General features: G+C 34.0%; 1 protein-coding gene across 1 annotated transcript; it reads left to right on the top strand.

The window, feature by feature from the left end:
• The first annotated feature begins 7,511 nt into the window (after positions 1–7,511).
• On the top strand, positions 7,512–16,322 carry LOC131807101 (odorant receptor 24a-like). The gene is made up of 6 exons (XM_059132117.1): positions 7,512–8,052; positions 13,676–13,863; positions 15,651–15,841; positions 15,900–16,001; positions 16,061–16,213; positions 16,272–16,322. Exons 1-6 carry the CDS (start codon positions 7,532–7,534, stop codon positions 16,320–16,322), a joined length of 1,206 nt encoding a protein of 401 aa, XP_058988100.1. The 5' UTR covers positions 7,512–7,531.
• The last annotated feature ends 2,737 nt before the right edge of the window (positions 16,323–19,059 follow it).

The raw sequence follows: 19,059 nt of genomic DNA on the forward strand, positions 1-19,059 counted from the left end.
TTGATATATAAATAAATTAAAATTGCATCATATATATATATCCATTATGTATATGATTAAATTTTAATAAGAATTGAAAGTTAACGTTATTAATTTAAATATTGTCATAAATGGATGTGCACAAGATGAAAAAAATAAACTAAGACAACCACGGCTCACATCAACAACTACCAGCCAACTAACCACTCAAGTTTTGTTCCCATATTTATGGTTGCTGTTGTTGCAATAAACATTTGTTACAACAAACATTTATGTATTTGTTGGTGGAACCCAGCACGACATGCATGTTGTGACCACGTTTCACCACGACTGCATTTGATGTTATTTTATTATCTAATTTTCATGCTTTGCTCTGTTCAGCTCCTTTCATTGCCCCAACATGTCGACCATTCCAATTCAATGTCGAGTTGTCCACCTCTTAACGGCTCAATACTCTTCAGTGGCTGTAACATTCGCTTGTATTGATCGCAACGATAACAGGTTGTTCCTTTGTGCATTAGACCGTAAACGAGTCCGGCAATAATCATATGGAATGGCCGTGCAATAATATCCTCAAAGGAAATGCTGTAGGGATGCCAGGATAGAAAAAAAGCATATTGAGTGAAAACCCATTATTATACATGAATATGCAAATTGTTGATAAGGCCAACATGTTCCTCATCGACATGACGGCCTATATCTGTTTTAGGACATCTAGAGGTCATCATACCTAATTGAATCGAGTTCGATGGCAGACTCTATCCATCTACTGATTGTAGTTCCTTCTCAAAAAAGTTAAGGAATTACAAATCGAGCCTTCCACAGAAATCAACAGAGCTCCGAGTTAGTTGAAGCTTCATATTTCGTAACAATTAGATCGACAAACGATTTTAGACCCTAGGTCTCTTTGGACCAAATCCGTTTCAGGTCATTTGGAGTCGATCTAGCGATGTCCGTCCGTTGGTCTGTCTGTCTGGCTGGTGCCCACGATAACTCTCGAAGGGAGGGAAGATTTGGTCCAAACATCGTGATATTAATATCAAACTTGGATCGAGTTCGGAGATGGGCAATATAAGTACACTCCTTCTGGTACCTTCCAAACAAAAGGCGGCATTTTTAAAGGAAATATTTTACTGCACAGAAGGAGAAGGGATAATCCGATTTTGCTTCAACTTTGGAAATTCTAGTATTTGAATCAGCCAATTTTATCAATCAATTTCGGTCCACTCTATAAAGCACCTCGCCCATTAAGGGTCAACATTTTGAACAATTATAACTATTATAAAATATGATAAAAGAGTCGGATTTTCTTCAAATTACACACATTAAAATATTTTTATTAACCCAAGGTCTGGCGTGAAGATGGAATATATCGGTTAACTCCTTCTTATACCTCCCCCACAAAAGGTAACAATTTTGAATATCCATGAAGCTAATAAAAAGCGAACTTAGCATCGTAGCAATCCAATACACAAGATATGTTATAAAGATGCTAGAGATTGTAGCATTTCTTGTGGTAGCTCCCCCACAAAGGATTCAAGTTTTGAATAACCAAAACGATTATTAAATACGAAATAAGCATACGGGTTTCTTCTGTGAAGATGGGATATATCGGTCCAGTATATCTAAAATTTCTCTCAACCAGAAACCAGAGATGAATGTGGAATTTATGATTTTGCATAAAACTGGATATAAACGTTCAATTTTCTTGAAATTTTGCCCATACCAGTATTTTTATCTGCATTATATAAAATGTGGAAATGGAATACTTCGGTGGATTATGTCCGGAACCTCACCCACTTTTTAAAATTTTCTAAAAATTATCATACATCCCAAATTTAAGCTGGGTTCAAAATAGAAATATACAATATGATGTCAAAGATTCGACTTCTAAAATAGATTATGCTCCAAATGGACTACAGATAAAGCCCCCCTCTCTCTTAAATAGTAGAATTTAACACCCTATCACAATCTTCCATCTATTCTGGAGGTTGAATCAGAAACCGAGATGCAAAGTTGTAGACCAAGCAGATATGTACACCGGAAATTTGAAATGCCATCCCTACCACGAAGCGCGACATTTGTCGGCTGAATGTTATTTGTTAGAATTTGTCACGTTACTTTACAATGGCATTTAGTAGGCGATAGAATACAAAATTTGCCATACATTACACCCGGTCCATTGTGTTCTGTTGTGCCATGGAATAGCAGAGTATCCCACAATGCACAATGCTGATTACCCAACCAGATGGCTGCCTCTGCCTCTATGGCCATGTTGAATCTGTGGTTAGACATGGCTTGGATGTGTGTTTACCTTCTTTTTTATTTTAATAATAATAGAAAACATAAAATAGCGTTTAACTAATATTAAGTTAGTGTGGTCAGTGGTCCTGACAATGGCGGTTACATAAATTCAACAGGATGTTGTCATGCGGAGTGGAAATTTCACAAAAACTAAGAATCACATAACAATGTGACAATAATGATTTGAAAACAACAATAAAGGGTAATGTTCTGTGTCATATTTAATTTATTTATCCACTTGAATAGTGGTCGGGTTGTTCAATTAGCGATTATTCATCAAACGGAATTATCATTTTTTACGGAGGAAATTAACAAAAAAAAAAAAATAAATAAATAAATAATAACGATAAAAGCAACTAAGTTCGACCTGGCCGAACTTTTAATACGCTCCACCATTTAAAAGGAACGTGCAAAATGCAAAGAAATTCTTTTGAAAAAATGATTTTAAATTATCAAAATGCCGAATATCGAATGTGGCGAAAATCGGAAAAATAATGAATATCGGAACGTCCTGTTATATGGATGGATCTTCATGGATAATTTTCTGTCACATGAATGGACACCACCATTACAAACTCCAAATTTGAAACAGTTCCCTCGAAGAATGTGACGTAAATTATTAAACTTTCGAATATCGTTAGTTACAGTTATAGGCAGGAAATTCGAAAATGTTGGCTTATATAGATAACAGAGAATATAATACCTATAGTAAACACTACATACCAACTTTAAAAAGATCCGTTGAACAATGTCGCTAAAATCATAAACATTATATTGAAAGCACCATGTGGGCTTTACAGAGCTGTGGGCCGTGAAAATAGTGTTCATTACGATCTCCACGTACCAAGAAGGCAGAGTTATTTAAGATAAAGTTTTGAATCAAATCTCAAACATTGTAGTATTTATATTGATCTCTTCTTTCAGGTACCTTCCTCACAGACAGTCAACATCTCTTATTTATTTTATATAAACCAAAAATAAGAGGGAGGTGTCAACGACTGTGACCAAAATTTGTAGGTCTCTGCATTTGTGAAAAAAACTTATAACAGGTGTTAAAATACAAACATAAAACCAATAAGAAAAAGTCAAAAGCCGGGCGGGGCCGACTATGTGATACCCTACACCACTATTCATATTTAGTAAAGCTAGTATCAAAGGAATTTATTTCAAGTCACCCATCAACATTTGGCTTAAGAGCAGTTATAGTTTGCTATAGAGTGCATAATATCACTTGGGGAAGGGTTGTATTAAAAAAATATATATCGGAGACGAGTTGCTCAAAATGGAAACATACGTCCTTTAATTCACTCCATTTGGGCTGATATTAGCCATTATTTTCACAATAAACCTAAAGGATTAAGGATATATGTGGGAGCTGTATCCAAATCTTAGCCGTTCTTGTTAACATTTTGCAAAGGTATTTCCCAACTTTATAAGATATATGGTACCAAATATCATTGTTGTCGATATTACGAATGTGAGGGACTTAAACACCAAATCGGGTGAAACATATATATGGAAGCTGTAGCTATGTCTGAATTTTCTCCGAATTTAATGTACTTTCTTCTAGTCTGAATTCGGTGGAATATGCCAAAATTCAGGTCATTTGGACTGATATTGGCCATTTGGAGCACAATTAACCCGTAATCGGTTGAGGAGCTATATCCAAATCTAGACCGATCTTTACAAAATTTTAATACACTTATTTCAGAGCTGTATCTGATATCTGGTACCAAAGATCATTGTAGTGGAATGCATATTACGCTTGTGAGGGACTTTAAATCCCAAAACGGATAAAACATATATATGGGAGCCATAGCTATATCTAAACCGATTTAACCAAATTTGAAGTACTGGGTTAAGGATGAATTCAGTCGTAATTGCCAAAATTCAGTCTATTTGAGCTGATATTAGCCATTTGGTGCACAATAAACCTGATATAGGACAATATCCTAATCTGTACCGATCTCGATAAAATTTGCAAGAGATATTTTTGAGCAGCATCTGACGTTCGGTACAAAATATCATTCTTCTGGAGTGCATATTACGCATGTTAGGACTTAAAACCCCAAATCGTATGAAACATATATATTGGAGCTATAATTGAACCGATTTTCCGATTTGATTTACTTGCTTCTAGCTGAATTCGGTGGGATGTACCAAAGTACAGGTCTTTTGGACTTATATAAGCCATTTAGCTCACAATTAACTCGAAAGTTCTTTGAAGATCCTCAAAATTAACTATGGGTCTGTCTCGCTCCCTTCTCCATGTTACGAAAAATACATAAACACAAACACAAGCACAAAAACTATGTGGTGTAGGTATAAAAACCGACTGATACATTGTAACTTATTTAAAAATCAAAACAAAAAGAGTTAAGAGAAAGAGTAAAGAAATGCCCAATGACTTTTGACATTAAAGCATTTTGGGAACAAATCAAAGGTTTGAGTAAATTAAAAATGTATAAACAATTGCTCACTCTGCTGAAACGACAACAAGTTTTACTAATTTATTTACTAATGGTATTTTTGTTGTCAATAATTAAATTGTCATCAATAAATAATGCATTTAAAAAATGCACGAATTTATTAAAATTGAATAGTGCAAAACTGAACCAGTATGGAAAATATCAAAGGCGGTAGGGTTACCCTACGCCACTGCGGGTACTGTCTTATTACATTGCTTCCTTGTAGACAAAAGGACCGCAGAACAATTTTATATACGAAGTCAAATAGAAGCACATGTATATAAGAGACAATATTTCCTCATTATCTTATCCATCTTTGGATCTCATATCTTTGGACCCCATGAGATGAATCCATTTCATGACAGCTGAAGTTCTTCTAACGATGTATGTACGTCTTTGAAATTGAATTGCTTGTACGCACTTTAAAAATTGAATGAAGTTTACCATTTTGTATAAAAATAACACATCGCAATATTTTTATCAAACTTTGATCCAGCTCGTAGACAGACAATATTGCTCCACTCCTTCGGGAACCTACCCAAACTGCCTTCTTTAGATTAGACAAGGTAGAAAATTTGGCAAGATAAGACCGAAATGATTCATAGATATTTATTAAAATGTAAACATGCGATTATTCATTTCAATATTTGATCCGTTTAAATATTGATATGATTCCACTCCTTCTGGTAGCTCGTCTACAAAACTTCCAGTTTACCAATTATTTATTTCATGTAAATAAAAAACTAATTTTCGTACAAAACTTTACAATTACGAATAAACATTACTACCATAAAATGTTATAACATAAAATAGTTCTGACATAGTAAATCGTGTGTCACAATGGGATACTTTGGTACCTCCCTCACAAAGAGCCAAAACATAAACTCAATAAATAACAATATAAAAAGTATCACACGTATAGTTGACAAATTTATACCCTTAGCCAATGATCGTTTATTTTAATACATTTTCTTGCGTTATGATTATTCAAGCTTTTGACCGATTATGGACTAGGTCCGGAAGGAGTATACCAAGCTTGTCCATTTTACATGTGACATAAATCTAATATAAACATTACAACGTGCCAGATTTTGACTATATCGACTACTTCATTCCATTCATTTGAGACAGTTATACATATTTTTTGAGAAAGGGTCGGACGTTTTCACGCTTTAAATAAGACGAACATTTATTCTTAAATTTGTGAGAGTATTGTGCCAAATTTTGATCCTTTGTGGAAGGGGTACTTTATAGAGTAGGCCGATATTGTCAATTTTCGCACTTGACCTACCTCTGATAAGAATATTAGGATTTGCAAAGTTTGCACCAAATCGGATGATCCTTTCTTGTTCCATGAGGTGAACTTTTTCTTTGAAAATGTTGACTTTTTTGTGTGGAAGGTACCAGAACATTGCAGATCTCCGAACCTAATATCATTAAGTTTTATAATGATATTAGGTTCTACCAAAATTTGAATCGGTACATATGCATGAGGGTATCAAAATGATGTAATAGTCGGGCTCTTCATATCCTCCACCACGTGATAATTTTTGGGGATCCAAATTGCTTACATCTTTTTGTTTTGGAAATTTAGGCCAGAATCTGTAAAATGCCAAAAATCAGAAAGGACTATACCTAAACATGTTCCGACACATACAATTTTCTATTCCAACCATTCTAGGTATTATATCGAAGTCTGTTTGAAATTTCGACTCAATATTTAATATTGCGACATTATTCGAGATTTTAACAGATGGACAGTTAGACTGGCTGGCTAAATCGATATAGAATTTTCGCTCACCATGGATATTTCATTTATTGGGGTTCCGAAGAATATTTTGAAATATTGCAAACGGTAAGACAAATTTAAAATACCCAACATTTAAACAGCATCAATGCGCCACAGGGTCATCGTGTCATAAATTCAAAGTTTGACTCACGACAAATCTATTTTTTGGAGTTTCATAAGCTTTTATCTTACAAAAACCATAAGGCGCAAAAAATTTGCTGGATGTAATTTGCTGAATCAAAGGAAAGATATATGAATATGAATGGGAGCATAACTAACACCGCTCCCGTCCATTTGTTTTCTAAATATTGTCCTTATTCCTCAGAGTATCATTAACCGTTGGGAATGTTACTTTTTCTTCACAAGCTACATAAAAAAGATAATTATAGAGTTGTTAATTATGTTGTGTAAATGTAAAAGAGTTAAACGTTATGTCAAAAGTCTTAGGTTGAACACATGAACTTCTTTAGTTTTGGTTAGATTACATTATAGATGAGGAAGTATGCCTAACTGCCTACTTAAGTTGTGACACAAACACACACACGCATTCACACATAAACACTGAGCATTACCAATTTAATAATTTTTGTTTTACTATCTTCATGTTTCCGTACACAGGCCATTTAAACTACACATCCGAATATATACTCACACACACACACACACACACTTATGTCAATTAATTTTAATAATTGCTAAGAATTTGGCTGGTTGGGTGGGTAGTTGGCGGTTTAATGGCTTTTACATTATTTAAAAATGAAAGTCTATGGCTTACCTATCAAATTAAAATTTGTCAACTTCCGAAAAATAGAAAGAACACTTTGTTGGAGGATGGGTCCTTCTTAAATATTCATTAACGACTATTTGTTGAACGTTTCACCACAGAGTCTTGCATGAATAAACATGCTATAAAAAGGATTTGAGCATTGGATTTGTTGAGCATTGCTTTCATTTGGTGACTGCATCGGCTATCGGCAACGATAAGTGAGTGATGGTGCCGAATTTTCTCAAGAACTCTTATCCTTTGAATAAACAGTATTTACTGATACCCCGGTTCGCCCTACGCATCCTCGGCTTTTACCCGGAGAGCGAATGGAACGTTTGGCTTAAGTCATGGGCTTTTTTCAACATCTCCATTCTCGCCTACGGCTGTTATGCCGAGCTCTACTACGGCATATACTATCTGCCCATTGACATTGTCATGTCCTTGGATGCTTTGTGCCCGGTCGCCTCGAGTATCATGTCGTTCATTAAGATTTTTTTCATTTGGTGGTATCGCGAACAGTACAAACAACTCATCGAAGAAGTCAGGCGTTTGACGGAGGCCCAAAACACGCTGCGGAAGGAGAAAATGAAACGATGGTACTTTACAATTGCAACACGCCTCACTGCGTTGGTGTTATTTTTTGGATTATGCTGCAGCACATCGTACAGCATACGACCGATTCTAACAAACACACTATTGTATTTGAATGGCAAAGATATTGTATACGAAACACCGTTTAAGATGATGTAAGTTAAAGCTTTGTAAAAGTTTTATGGAAATGTTTTCAAATAATATTTGTGACGAGATAGGAAAGTGGTTAGGTTTAGTTTTAAGACATTCGATTTTATGAATAATATGTTGATATCGCTACCAAAAAAGACGGTCCGACTTTGTGATGCCCTACACTACTATGCATTTTTAGTAAAGTTAGCCTTAATATATAAACTTTTCTATCGATAACAGAGATGGTCTGTGTGATAGTTTTTTAGGTTTACGACTGTCGAAAAGTTGTGAACGTCTTATACATGTATAAAACGTGAAAAAGGTATAAAACGTCATAAACTTCTAAAATACTGTAATATCCTACATAATACGTGCCAAGTTGTTTGATAAACGTTTAGGTCGTTATTGAAACCTCGCTGATATTAATGAGGATAGTTTCCTTGTGTAAGTCCTACAAATCTGGCAAAGTTACTACAAGGAGCTAAAACCCTAGGCTAGAGTTTTGTTCCAAGGACATAAAACTGTAAATATTGCCTTTTAATATCTCCATCAGGCAATAGATGGCCGAAGACATGGCAAAAATGCAAATTAACAGAAATATGTTATTCTGATATCGCAAAAAATGACAGTTTACTGCGGAGAAAAGCAACATATATGAAAGATATGGACTCGGACTCATTTAATCGATAAAAATCAATGAAAATCCTATTGAAGTGTCCGCTATGTTACATTATATAATATGTCACTATATGGTATCATAACATACCAACGCATTCAACCACCACGTTTCTATTAAAAACTATTACTTTTTGTCTAGGTTTACGACTTTTTCGACGTATGTATATACGTCGGAAAAATATTTAATATACGTCAGAATTTTTGACAGACCATCTATGATAGATAATTTATGTGAAGTAAATCATACCAACTAAAATTACTTAATTACTGATTGCGTGTAACGACTATAGAGCGGTTGGAATTTTACATAGAATGGAACAAACATATGGACGCTATATCAAAATATTAATCAATTGCCACTAATTTGTCGAAAATTATGAATTTAAAAAGATTTAAGTTCGAACTAGTATATAAGCTGTAGCTATATCTTAACTGCGCGCAAACTGAACCCAATCTGACAAGTTTTGACATAGGCGTTTCTAATATCTTGTTCTTAAACTCATTATTATGGTCACATTGTAATACAATATGATAGGAGGAGACAAATATATGATAGCTATATCTTATTTTCATCCAATTTTATAAAGTTACTAGCTGGCCCCGTCCGCGTTGCCGGCCAGTACTTTTAGTCCTTAGTGCATATTTTCTAAAGCATAATAGAGCATAGACTTATGTGAGCGGGACAATTTTTATTATAAGTAAAACAGCTCCATAGTAATTTCTAAATTGAAACCAGTAAGGAAAGCTCAAAAGTCGGGCGGGGCCGACTATATGATACCCTACACCACTATGCATATTTAGTAGAGCTCTCGTAAAAAGGTTTATACAGGGCATTTCAGAGCTCTATGAGATATTTGGTACAAAATCAAAATCTATCTAATTCTATCGTGCATTTTACGAACTATAGCTATCTCTGAACCGGGTTTCTCCAAATTTTACGTATTATCTTCTAGACTGCTGATTTGGGCTGATATTGACCATTTAGTGCACATTTAACCCGAAATCGGATGAAGATATATATGAGAGCTATATCCAAATCTGAACCGATTTCGATAAAATTTAAAACAGCTATTCCTGTGCTCCATCTAATACCTGGTACCAAATATCACGGTTGTGGAGTGAATATTACGAATGTGAGAGGCTTAAACACCAAATCGGATGAAAGATATATATGGGAGCTATAGCTATAGCTTTCTCCAAATTTGATATACTTGCTTCTAGGCCGAACTCGGTTGGGTGTGCCAAAATTCAGGTAATTTGGACTGATAGTGGACATTTGGTGCACATTTAACCCGAAATCGGATGAATATATATATGGGAGCTATAGCTGTTTCTGAAACGATTTTCTCCAAATTTGTTGTATTTGCTTTAAGGCGAATCTCGGTCACATGTGCCAAAATTCGGGCCATTTGGGCTGATATTGGCCATTTGGTGGTCAATTAACCCGAAATCGGATGAAGATATATATGGGAGCTATGTCCAAATCTGAACCGATTTCGATAAAATTTAAAACAGCTATTTCTGGGCTCCATCTAATACCTGGTACCAAATATCACGGTTGTGGAGTGCATAGTAGGAATGTTAGGGACTTAAAGATCAAATCGGATGAAAGATATATATGGGAGCTATAGCTATATCTGAACCGATTTTCTCCAAATTTGATATACTTGCTTCTAGGCCGAACTCGGTTGGGTGTGCCAAAATTCAGGTAATTTGGACTGATATTGGACATTTGGTGCACATTTAACCCGAAATCGGATGAAGATATATATGGGAGCTATATCTAAATTTGATCCGATTCTCACCAATTTCAATAGGGTTCGTCCTTGGGCAAAAAAAATATTGTTTGGAAAATTTCATCTCAATCGGATAATAAATGCGACCTGCATTTTGTTCACAAGAATACATGGACAGACGGACGGACGGACGGACGGACGGACGGACGGACGGACGGACGGACAGACGGACTGACATGCATAAATCGACTCAGAAAGTGATTCTATGAAGGTTCTCAAAAATAACTATGGGTCTATCTCGTTTCCTTCTCCATGTTACAAACAAATGCACAAAGACATAATACCCTTACCACTATGTGGTGTAGGGTATAAAAACATTCATGGCAAAAATTATAAAAGATAATCACCCACCGTCGCTTTTATATAGTTTGAATAGCTTGATCTTATTATTCAGCCGTATGCTTTAATTGAGTGTTAAAAACCTATATGATATAGAACATCTATAATAATCCCATGTTGAAACTTAATTTTTGGTATTGTAAAGACCTTAGCGAAATTTTCCCTTCAAATGAGCTGTAATATGGGATTTGTATTTACAACGTTTAGAATACGGTGCTGTGTGGAATTAGTCCACCTCCACCTTAATCCACCTCATAATTAGGGGCAGAATGATTTCAGAATAGTCAAAGATAATTACTCTTCTACAACCATTACCGTAAGAATGGAATTTACTAATTTTTGTCATTTAAATTGTGCATTGGAGACCCCATAAAGTTCATATTTTTCATGATAGTATAATTCAAAGACGATCAAAGTAATTACGAATATGAAATCATTGATGGTTATACCAAAACGTATTCATTTTTTGCGAGGATTTTTCCTTCTCAAATTACCAACCTTTGCTGAAATGAGTATTCAAAATATGGTTAAAATGTAAACTATACTCGAAATTGGGCTATACCCTTAACCGAAGGTCATATATCATGACCTGAAAAAGCGATTTAAAATATTATGAAAGTTGAGGAAGAATTTCTGGAAGTATATAAATCCTTTTTTACTAAATGTTCAATTCGCTATACCATATTTACTGATTGCAGACCCAATGAATTGCATTTTTTGAGTTTTCGTTGATGTGAGACATCAAAGAAATTGTTTTTCATTCACATTTTTATTGGCATATTTTACCGCGATTTTTGGCAGGATAACGTTCCAAAATTGTATGAATTATCAAAATCCGTCAAGCCGTTCTTTAGTTATAAGCGTAGTACCTAACATAACTTTCTTTTATATTGTGAAAATAATTCTTTATATTGTTTACAAAAAATCTACTGAATTCAATATGATAAGCCAAATTAAATAAAAAAATCGTAAATTATACAAAATTGATAAAAAAAGCAAACTGAAAAAAAAATCTTCACCTTGTTCGATGATTATTTTAAAGTCGAAGTTTAAAGGTCCTTGCGAAGTTTGTCGATACAATGTACTATTATTATAAAATTCGATTCCATAGAATTGTCTTTTTTTTTCGATTTTTTCCCTATTTGTGAATTTTTGCAATGAGATCTCTTTTTTCGTGATTTTTTAGCGATTTTGAAAAAGTAAAGAAAATTATTTCGATATAATCTATTCCGTTTCGCCACCACATAATTCGGTACTACAATTCCATGTAACCCGCCTTCAATTTCTGTTCTCAAGAATTCAATAATAAATTCAAAAATAAAATATAAAAAACACTACAAATGTACATTAGAAAAGGTAAGTCAAAATGAAAAAAAAATCATACAAAAAAAAACATTACTATTGTACATTTCAAAAGTCAAAATGAAAATGTTAATATATCACATTTTTACGCGATTTTTTTGGATTTTATCCTTTTCGGCCAGGAGACAATTCCGAATTTGTATGAACCGTTAAAATCAGTTCAGCGGTTCTTAAGTTATAAGCGTAGTAACTAACACAATTTTCTTTCTTTATTGATGATATATTTAGATTAAAAAATAAGCGTGGTTAGTTCCTCAGCCCCCAAATAAATACTTAGGGTTGGATGGGAAGTCAACAGTATCTCGTGTAATAATTTTCAACCCGATATCTTCATTATTTTGGCATATATAAGGATTTTAGATAAATCGAAATAGTGGGCGAAAAAGTGGGCGTGGTCAATATTTTTTTCTTTAAAAACCTAATTCGGGGTATGACGAACGTTTGTACAAAAAATTATGCAAATCGGTCCAGCCGTTCTCAACTGATTCCGTTACCAACAAACAACAATTGATTTTTATATATATAGATAGATTTGCAGACGGTGCCAAATTGAAAATGGTTCGTACTTAGGTCAAACAAATGGTCTGTGCAAAATTTTTAATTGATCGGATAATAAATGCTTATGATAATAGAAGAACGGCTCATAATACAATGAAGATCACCAAAATTACCTGCCCGATTGAGATGAAATTTTCTACAAATCACTTATATGGTCCAAGAACGGACTTTTTGAAATTGGTGATAATTGGTCCAAATTTAGATATAACTCTTATATATATCGTCGTCCGGGTTCAATTTTATTGTGCGCAATACGTGATATATCTGTACTTCCCTATATACGTTTCACCCGATTTGTTTTTAACTATTTCATATTCGTAATACAAAAATGATATTTGGTACCAGACATCATATAAAGCTTAAAAACACCTCTGTTATATTTTATCAGATTTAGATATGGCTTCATCCGATTTCACATTAATTGTGCCCCAAAAGTGTAATATCAGTCAAATTGGATAGATTTTTGTAATAGTCTGAAAATCCACACAGGGTTGTCCCTCTAAATACTTTACCACCTGAAAGAGAATTGTCTATATAGGTCTACGTTTTAGTATAGCACCCATATAAAGCTAAAGCAAGTTCCTTTCGAATGGTGGAGGGTAGCTGCCTTTTTACTTGTTAATTTAAAACCTTCTCGAAGTCATATCATGTTCTCTATCGTAATGTTATTTTGGTACGAGAAGTACAAATGCCTCCGTCAAATTTGGTGAAAGTTGATTCGGAGTAGGATACACTTCCCATATATAAGTTCCTTTGGGTTTCAAATTATAACTGCTCTAAAGCCCTAATCGCTATAAAAGCGTTTATTTTTTACAGGTAGTCCTTCTAAACAAGCATATTGCTTTTTTTCCAATATCATTGTATATAAAACAATTCTAATATTTTATTAATTTTTTTTCAAATTTTCCAACAGGTTTCCTGAGCCACTACTCGCTATGCCCATTTATCCGATAACATTTCTTTTGGTTCATTGGCATGGCTACATAACTGTACTTTCATTTGTCGCCGGAGATGGTTTGTTTTTGGGATTCTGTTTCTATTTCTCAACTCTGCTAAAGGCCTTGCAACAGGATTTAACGGAAGTGTTAGGGGTAATCGATGGTAAGTATTTAATATCTCACTTATCCGAATGGATTGAATATCTGTTTTTTATATATTGTACCCTACAACACTGTGTTGGGTGTATTATAAGTTTGATTGGGCCGAAAATTATGTAACTCCTCGAAATACTGGTACCCAATATAGGAAACTATATATGCATATTTTTATCTCGCCGAACTGAGTCGATCTACATATGTATGTCTGTTTGTACATGTTAACTTGTAATCACTCTAAAGGTCGTAATTATGGTGCCGATCCTCACGAAATTGAAAATAGCTTTTATGTCAACAAAATACGAAAATTTCAACTTAAACGCTAATAATTTTAATCCCGGAGTAATTATTAACTATTATTAAATACACGAAAAGGTCACTTCTTACTTTACAATTTTGCTGATAGTAAAGATATCGTATATATAACAAAGTAGGTACAATATTTATGTAAAAAATAGATCTTAGTTATTCCGATTATAGGTAAGGAACCGCTGGACTGATTTTCACAATTCAATTCGGAATGATCTCTTGCCAGAAATGGATAAAATCTAAGAAAATAGCATAAAAATATGTCAAAAACCGAATATTTTTTGTTAATTTTTTTCAATTTTTGTCATATTTTTTATGGCATGCGACTTGTTCAATTTGACTTACAATTTTAAATTGTACATTTTCTAAAGTGTTTCTATATCTCGCAACATGTGTGTTGAGGGTATTATATACAGGTCGCAATTGTCGTCGGATCCCCACTAAATTTTGCATGGAGTAGGGTTAAGGTCAGAATTAAAGCATATTGTTTTTGAATATGTACCTTTAGGGGTTCAAATGGACCAAAAAATTATAATGTTCCCGATGTTGCAGTCGCTCTATAGGGCACAATTGAAAACTATTCGACACGGAATTTTTTGGATGACCATTGAATTATATCTAGCTGTAAAATGGACATCAACTTTCGTGTGAAAACGTTTTCAATACCATACAACACGTCTGAGTGCGTAAATATTGGGCAAATGCCCAAAAATCTTAGGGTACCATCTGGACATTGCTATATGACATTATTTCAAAAACGAAATCCTCCAAACGTGTAGCTTTTTTTACTTCCCATTCATTGTATTATAATCGCAGATTGCAAAAAAAATGTGTATAGGTTAATTTTTTTCCAATATATGTTATGTGAACCCTATTTTACTTATAGATCATTTGATTCTGCCAAAATATGACTCATGGAAATAATGGTTTTATACCCCATGCCTCATTGGTAGAAATCAGTTTCAGGATGGTTGACGTCGATTCGTGCCATTCGTCTGTTTGTAAGACTTACTGCTACATCAACAGGTCATCATGATTTTTCCTTTGCCGACGGCGAGTCTCGATATGCCACAATCTTCGGAGTTGTAATCAGCTATGCACTCTCCATCATTACTTGGTAATGAAAAAAATAGTTATTTGGTTTTCTATTTTTTAGGAATATAATAACCTCTTATTATCATCCTACTTGTAATGCAGATGGTAGTTTATTTACATTACATTCTAATGGTTAATTGGGCTTTACAGTTTCCAAGTTTTTGCTGGGTAGTAAAGTCTGTCTCTGAACTTGATTTTAGTTTTGAAAATGTATCAAACTGAGTACTCCATTCGAGTTAATATGTGAGACGAACGAATAATATATGTGACCCATTTTCGACCTCCTTAAAAGTTATCTATTCTTCAAAATATTGTTGCAAGAAATAAGCTGAATATCATAGAGATTACTTGAATTTCAAATTTAATTTTTTTATTTCCCATTTATTTAAGATCGAGAAACCAAGAAGTACCGCAAGCTGACTGAATCCGAGAAAGTTATGTCGTTATCAAAGATAATAAGACGTCACAATGAAATCGCCGATTTAACAATGAAGCTTTCATCCATTATGGTTGAAATAACTCTCTGCCACTTTATTACATCCAGTGTGATTATTGGCACCAGTGTCATCGATTTACTTTTGGTAACAAAATTTTTTTACATTGAATTTACGACCAATGTCAAGCAAGTTACTTTTATAGTTTGCAGGTGGCTATGGTTCCATAGTTTATATTGTCTACACGTGCGCTGTTTTATCGGAAATCTTTTTATATTGTCTCGGTGGTACAGCTGTCATTGAAAGTGTGAGTAAAATGTAACATTACTTGATTCTAATGATCTGTCGAAGGGAATGATTTTCTAGAGTCAAGAATTGGCTGTAAAAGCGTACACCAGCAATTGGTACGGACAGAGTGTAAGAATCCAAAAAATGGTTCTGCTCATAATTGTTCGTTCTCAGAGACACTTTGTCGTAAAGGTGCCGTTTTTCACACCATCTCTACCGGCATTGACAGCTGTAAGTTAGGGTGTTTATTGAAAGCGATAATGTTCTTATAATTGGATTTTTATTTCAGATTCTAAGATTCACAGGATCAGTGATAGCTTTGGTAAAATCAATGATATAATCGGCAAGGCTTGTTTAATATAATCACATGGATTTTTGGGGCAGCAGAAAATATACTTATACAACTTACATAAAGTGCTTAAATGAATATATTTATTAGAAATTAAAATAGTATTAAGCTTTAGAAGGACCTATAATTACATAAGGCCTATGGATTATTTATATTTTGGAATAAAAAGAGATAAAGTGAATAAAATTACAGGAAATATCTAGTACATTATGAAAGTAGACCTAAAGTAGAAGGCCCGCCAATGATTCCAGTTGTAACCCCAAGCTCTCTTCAAATTTTCTTTCTTAAATGTTTTTACAAATTATTGATATCCCTCTTGTGAATGGTCAAGGTTATATGAAAGCCTTAACAAAGGTTGGACCAATAACAGAAACTTTTTTATGCTTTTGACCTACAAAACAAGTACTATGAAATCTACTAGATGTATTGGACAGGGAAATTATAGGCAATTTAAAGTGAATTAAGGAGAGAAAGAATTTTTTAAAGTTCAATTGATGACATTTTATGGTCCAAAATTATTGACTGGGCCAAAAATTATGTAAAACCTCGAAATTTTCTCGCCGAGCTGAGTCTGTCTAGCAATGTATGTCCGTCTGTCCATGTTAATTTGTGATCACGCTACAGGTCGCAATTATGGCCCGATCTTCACGAAATTGTAAATAAAGGTGGGGTTAGGGTCAGGTTAGAACCCTTTTCTTTTTGGAGATGATCGGAAAATATTTAAGGGTTGAAATATACCAAAAACAAAAAATGATTTTACAGCTGCTCTACAGGTCGCAATTATAGACCAATCGTCGCGGAATTTAGCATTGGGCTAGGGTTGGCGAGAACTCTAACATTTTGTTTGGTCATCGGACGATATTTATCGGCTAATACTTAAAAAATACGAAAATATCCGATAAACCGTGAATATTATTAAGCCCAGCGTTACTGAGATACTATTTGCCAAGATATCGGGTAAATAGAAAATAGGTACAATCTATAAGTACAAGAAATTGTTAGCTATTCCGCTTATAAGTCAAGAACCGCTGTACTGATTTTGACAATTTTCGCCAATTCGGAATAGCCTCTTCCCAGAAGAGGATACAATTTAGGAAAATCGCGCGAAAATATGTCAATAAAATGTGAATATTCTTTCGACAATTTTTTTTATCGCATGTAATTTTTTCATATTTGACTTACAATTTTGATTTGTACATTTTGTAATGTTTTTTACATCCTACAACAGTATGGAATTATATACAGGTCTCAATTGTTGTCCGATTCTCACGAAACTATGTTGTAGGACCAGAAAAGAAGTCTATTCTTTTAAAGATGTATATTAAGCGGTTCAAATAGACCAAAAAATCACATTTTTTTTTTTGATTTTGCAGTCGCTCTACTAGTCACAATTATAACCTATCGACACAGAATTTTGCATGAGGAGAGAAGTCTAGCATTTTCGAAATTATTTTTCTATGTGAGATTGTTTTGAATAGCAATCAGCACGACAGTGATGCATATAAGGCAAATGCATCGGCCAAAAAAGGTAACATTTGTGCAGGACCGTTTAGCCAATATAAAAAAAAAAAAATAAAATGGCAAATGCATCGGCCAAAAAAGGTAACATTTGTGCAGGACCGTCTAGCCAATATAAAAAATCGAATAAAATAGATTTGGACCTATGAAGGTTTTCGAATATATTGTAGTGTTGCCTTTGCTCACTTGTTAGTACTCAAAATGCACAATTTGTTCAGTTTGATAAACATTTTTAATCAGAACTTCATACATCGTATCAAATTTTCAGACTTTAAAGCTTTTATATTTTACTCAAGTTTTATTTTTTCCTAAGAATAATAGAAAAATGATAAACAACCCAAAAGTCTTTAAAATCTTTCTTTTCTCTTTGAAGATAACCGAAGAAGAATTAATAAAACCATTGCACAATGGCCCACATCAAATTGTTCTGTCCAAAACTATTTCAACGTCTTCATATTGAAAACCTACAAACCAACAGTGACCTCGATATCAAATTTCACAATTCCTTTTTTATTCCAAAACCTAATGGCAGATTTTGTGATATTTTAAATTTTTCTTACATTCATAGCACTCATTTCCAAAACCACCTCTTTCTCTCAACTTCAGACAACAACAGTGAGATCCATACAAAATTTGAGGATTTCAGCTCTATCTTTTCACTTTTTTCTACAGTTAAAATACGCATTTACAGTCTACCATTAAAAATTATCAAAACGCTCAAAATACATTATATTGGACTCCAAAAGTATGCCGGACCATACAAAAAAAATATACCTCGTTTCTCCCATTTGCGTTTTGGGTTGTAGTTCCAACATATGAGTATGTGTGTGTTTACAAAAGTATGTCATATTGCAAGAATGATCTATTGAAATTCCTTCAAACACAATCCCAAATGTTTTCCATCTTTGGTTCTTTGAAATGGTGTTGATGTTTATGTGCCAGTCCTTGAAATACTTTGCAAAGCGAGAAGTGATTTCACTTTTATTCCTCTTTGGTGTTGTTCGGTGTGTCTTATGCCTCATTGAAAGCATTTTACACATGCTAGCACTACGAATATGGAATCATCTTCAACAACGAAATGTTTTGTTTTACATTTTATGTGACCTTTCTTTCTTTTGCCGCTCATCAACTTTCGTTCGAGTGTGTGTGTGTGTGTGTAAAAATCATACAAAACGCCAGCGGTAGTACCGACTTATGGGGAGTGGTATCT

This window comes from Musca domestica, unplaced genomic scaffold (genome assembly GCF_030504385.1).
Source record: "Musca domestica strain aabys unplaced genomic scaffold, Musca_domestica.polishedcontigs.V.1.1 11, whole genome shotgun sequence".
NCBI classification, from domain to species: domain Eukaryota; kingdom Metazoa; phylum Arthropoda; class Insecta; order Diptera; family Muscidae; genus Musca; species Musca domestica.

What these genes read in the sequence shown, in the direction of transcription:
- LOC131807101 (XM_059132117.1), top strand. Translation starts at nt 7,532, where the DNA reads ATGGTGCCGAATTTTCTCAAGAACTCTTATCCTTTGAATAAACAGTAT. An exon ending in GAAACACCGTTTAAGATGAT is followed by an intron (nt 8,053 to 13,675) that starts GTAAGTTAAAGC and finishes ATTTTCCAACAG; the next exon opens with GTTTCCTGAGCCACTACTCG. An exon ending in CTCTACCGGCATTGACAGCT is followed by an intron (nt 16,214 to 16,271) that starts GTAAGTTAGGGT and finishes TTTTTATTTCAG; the next exon opens with ATTCTAAGATTCACAGGATC.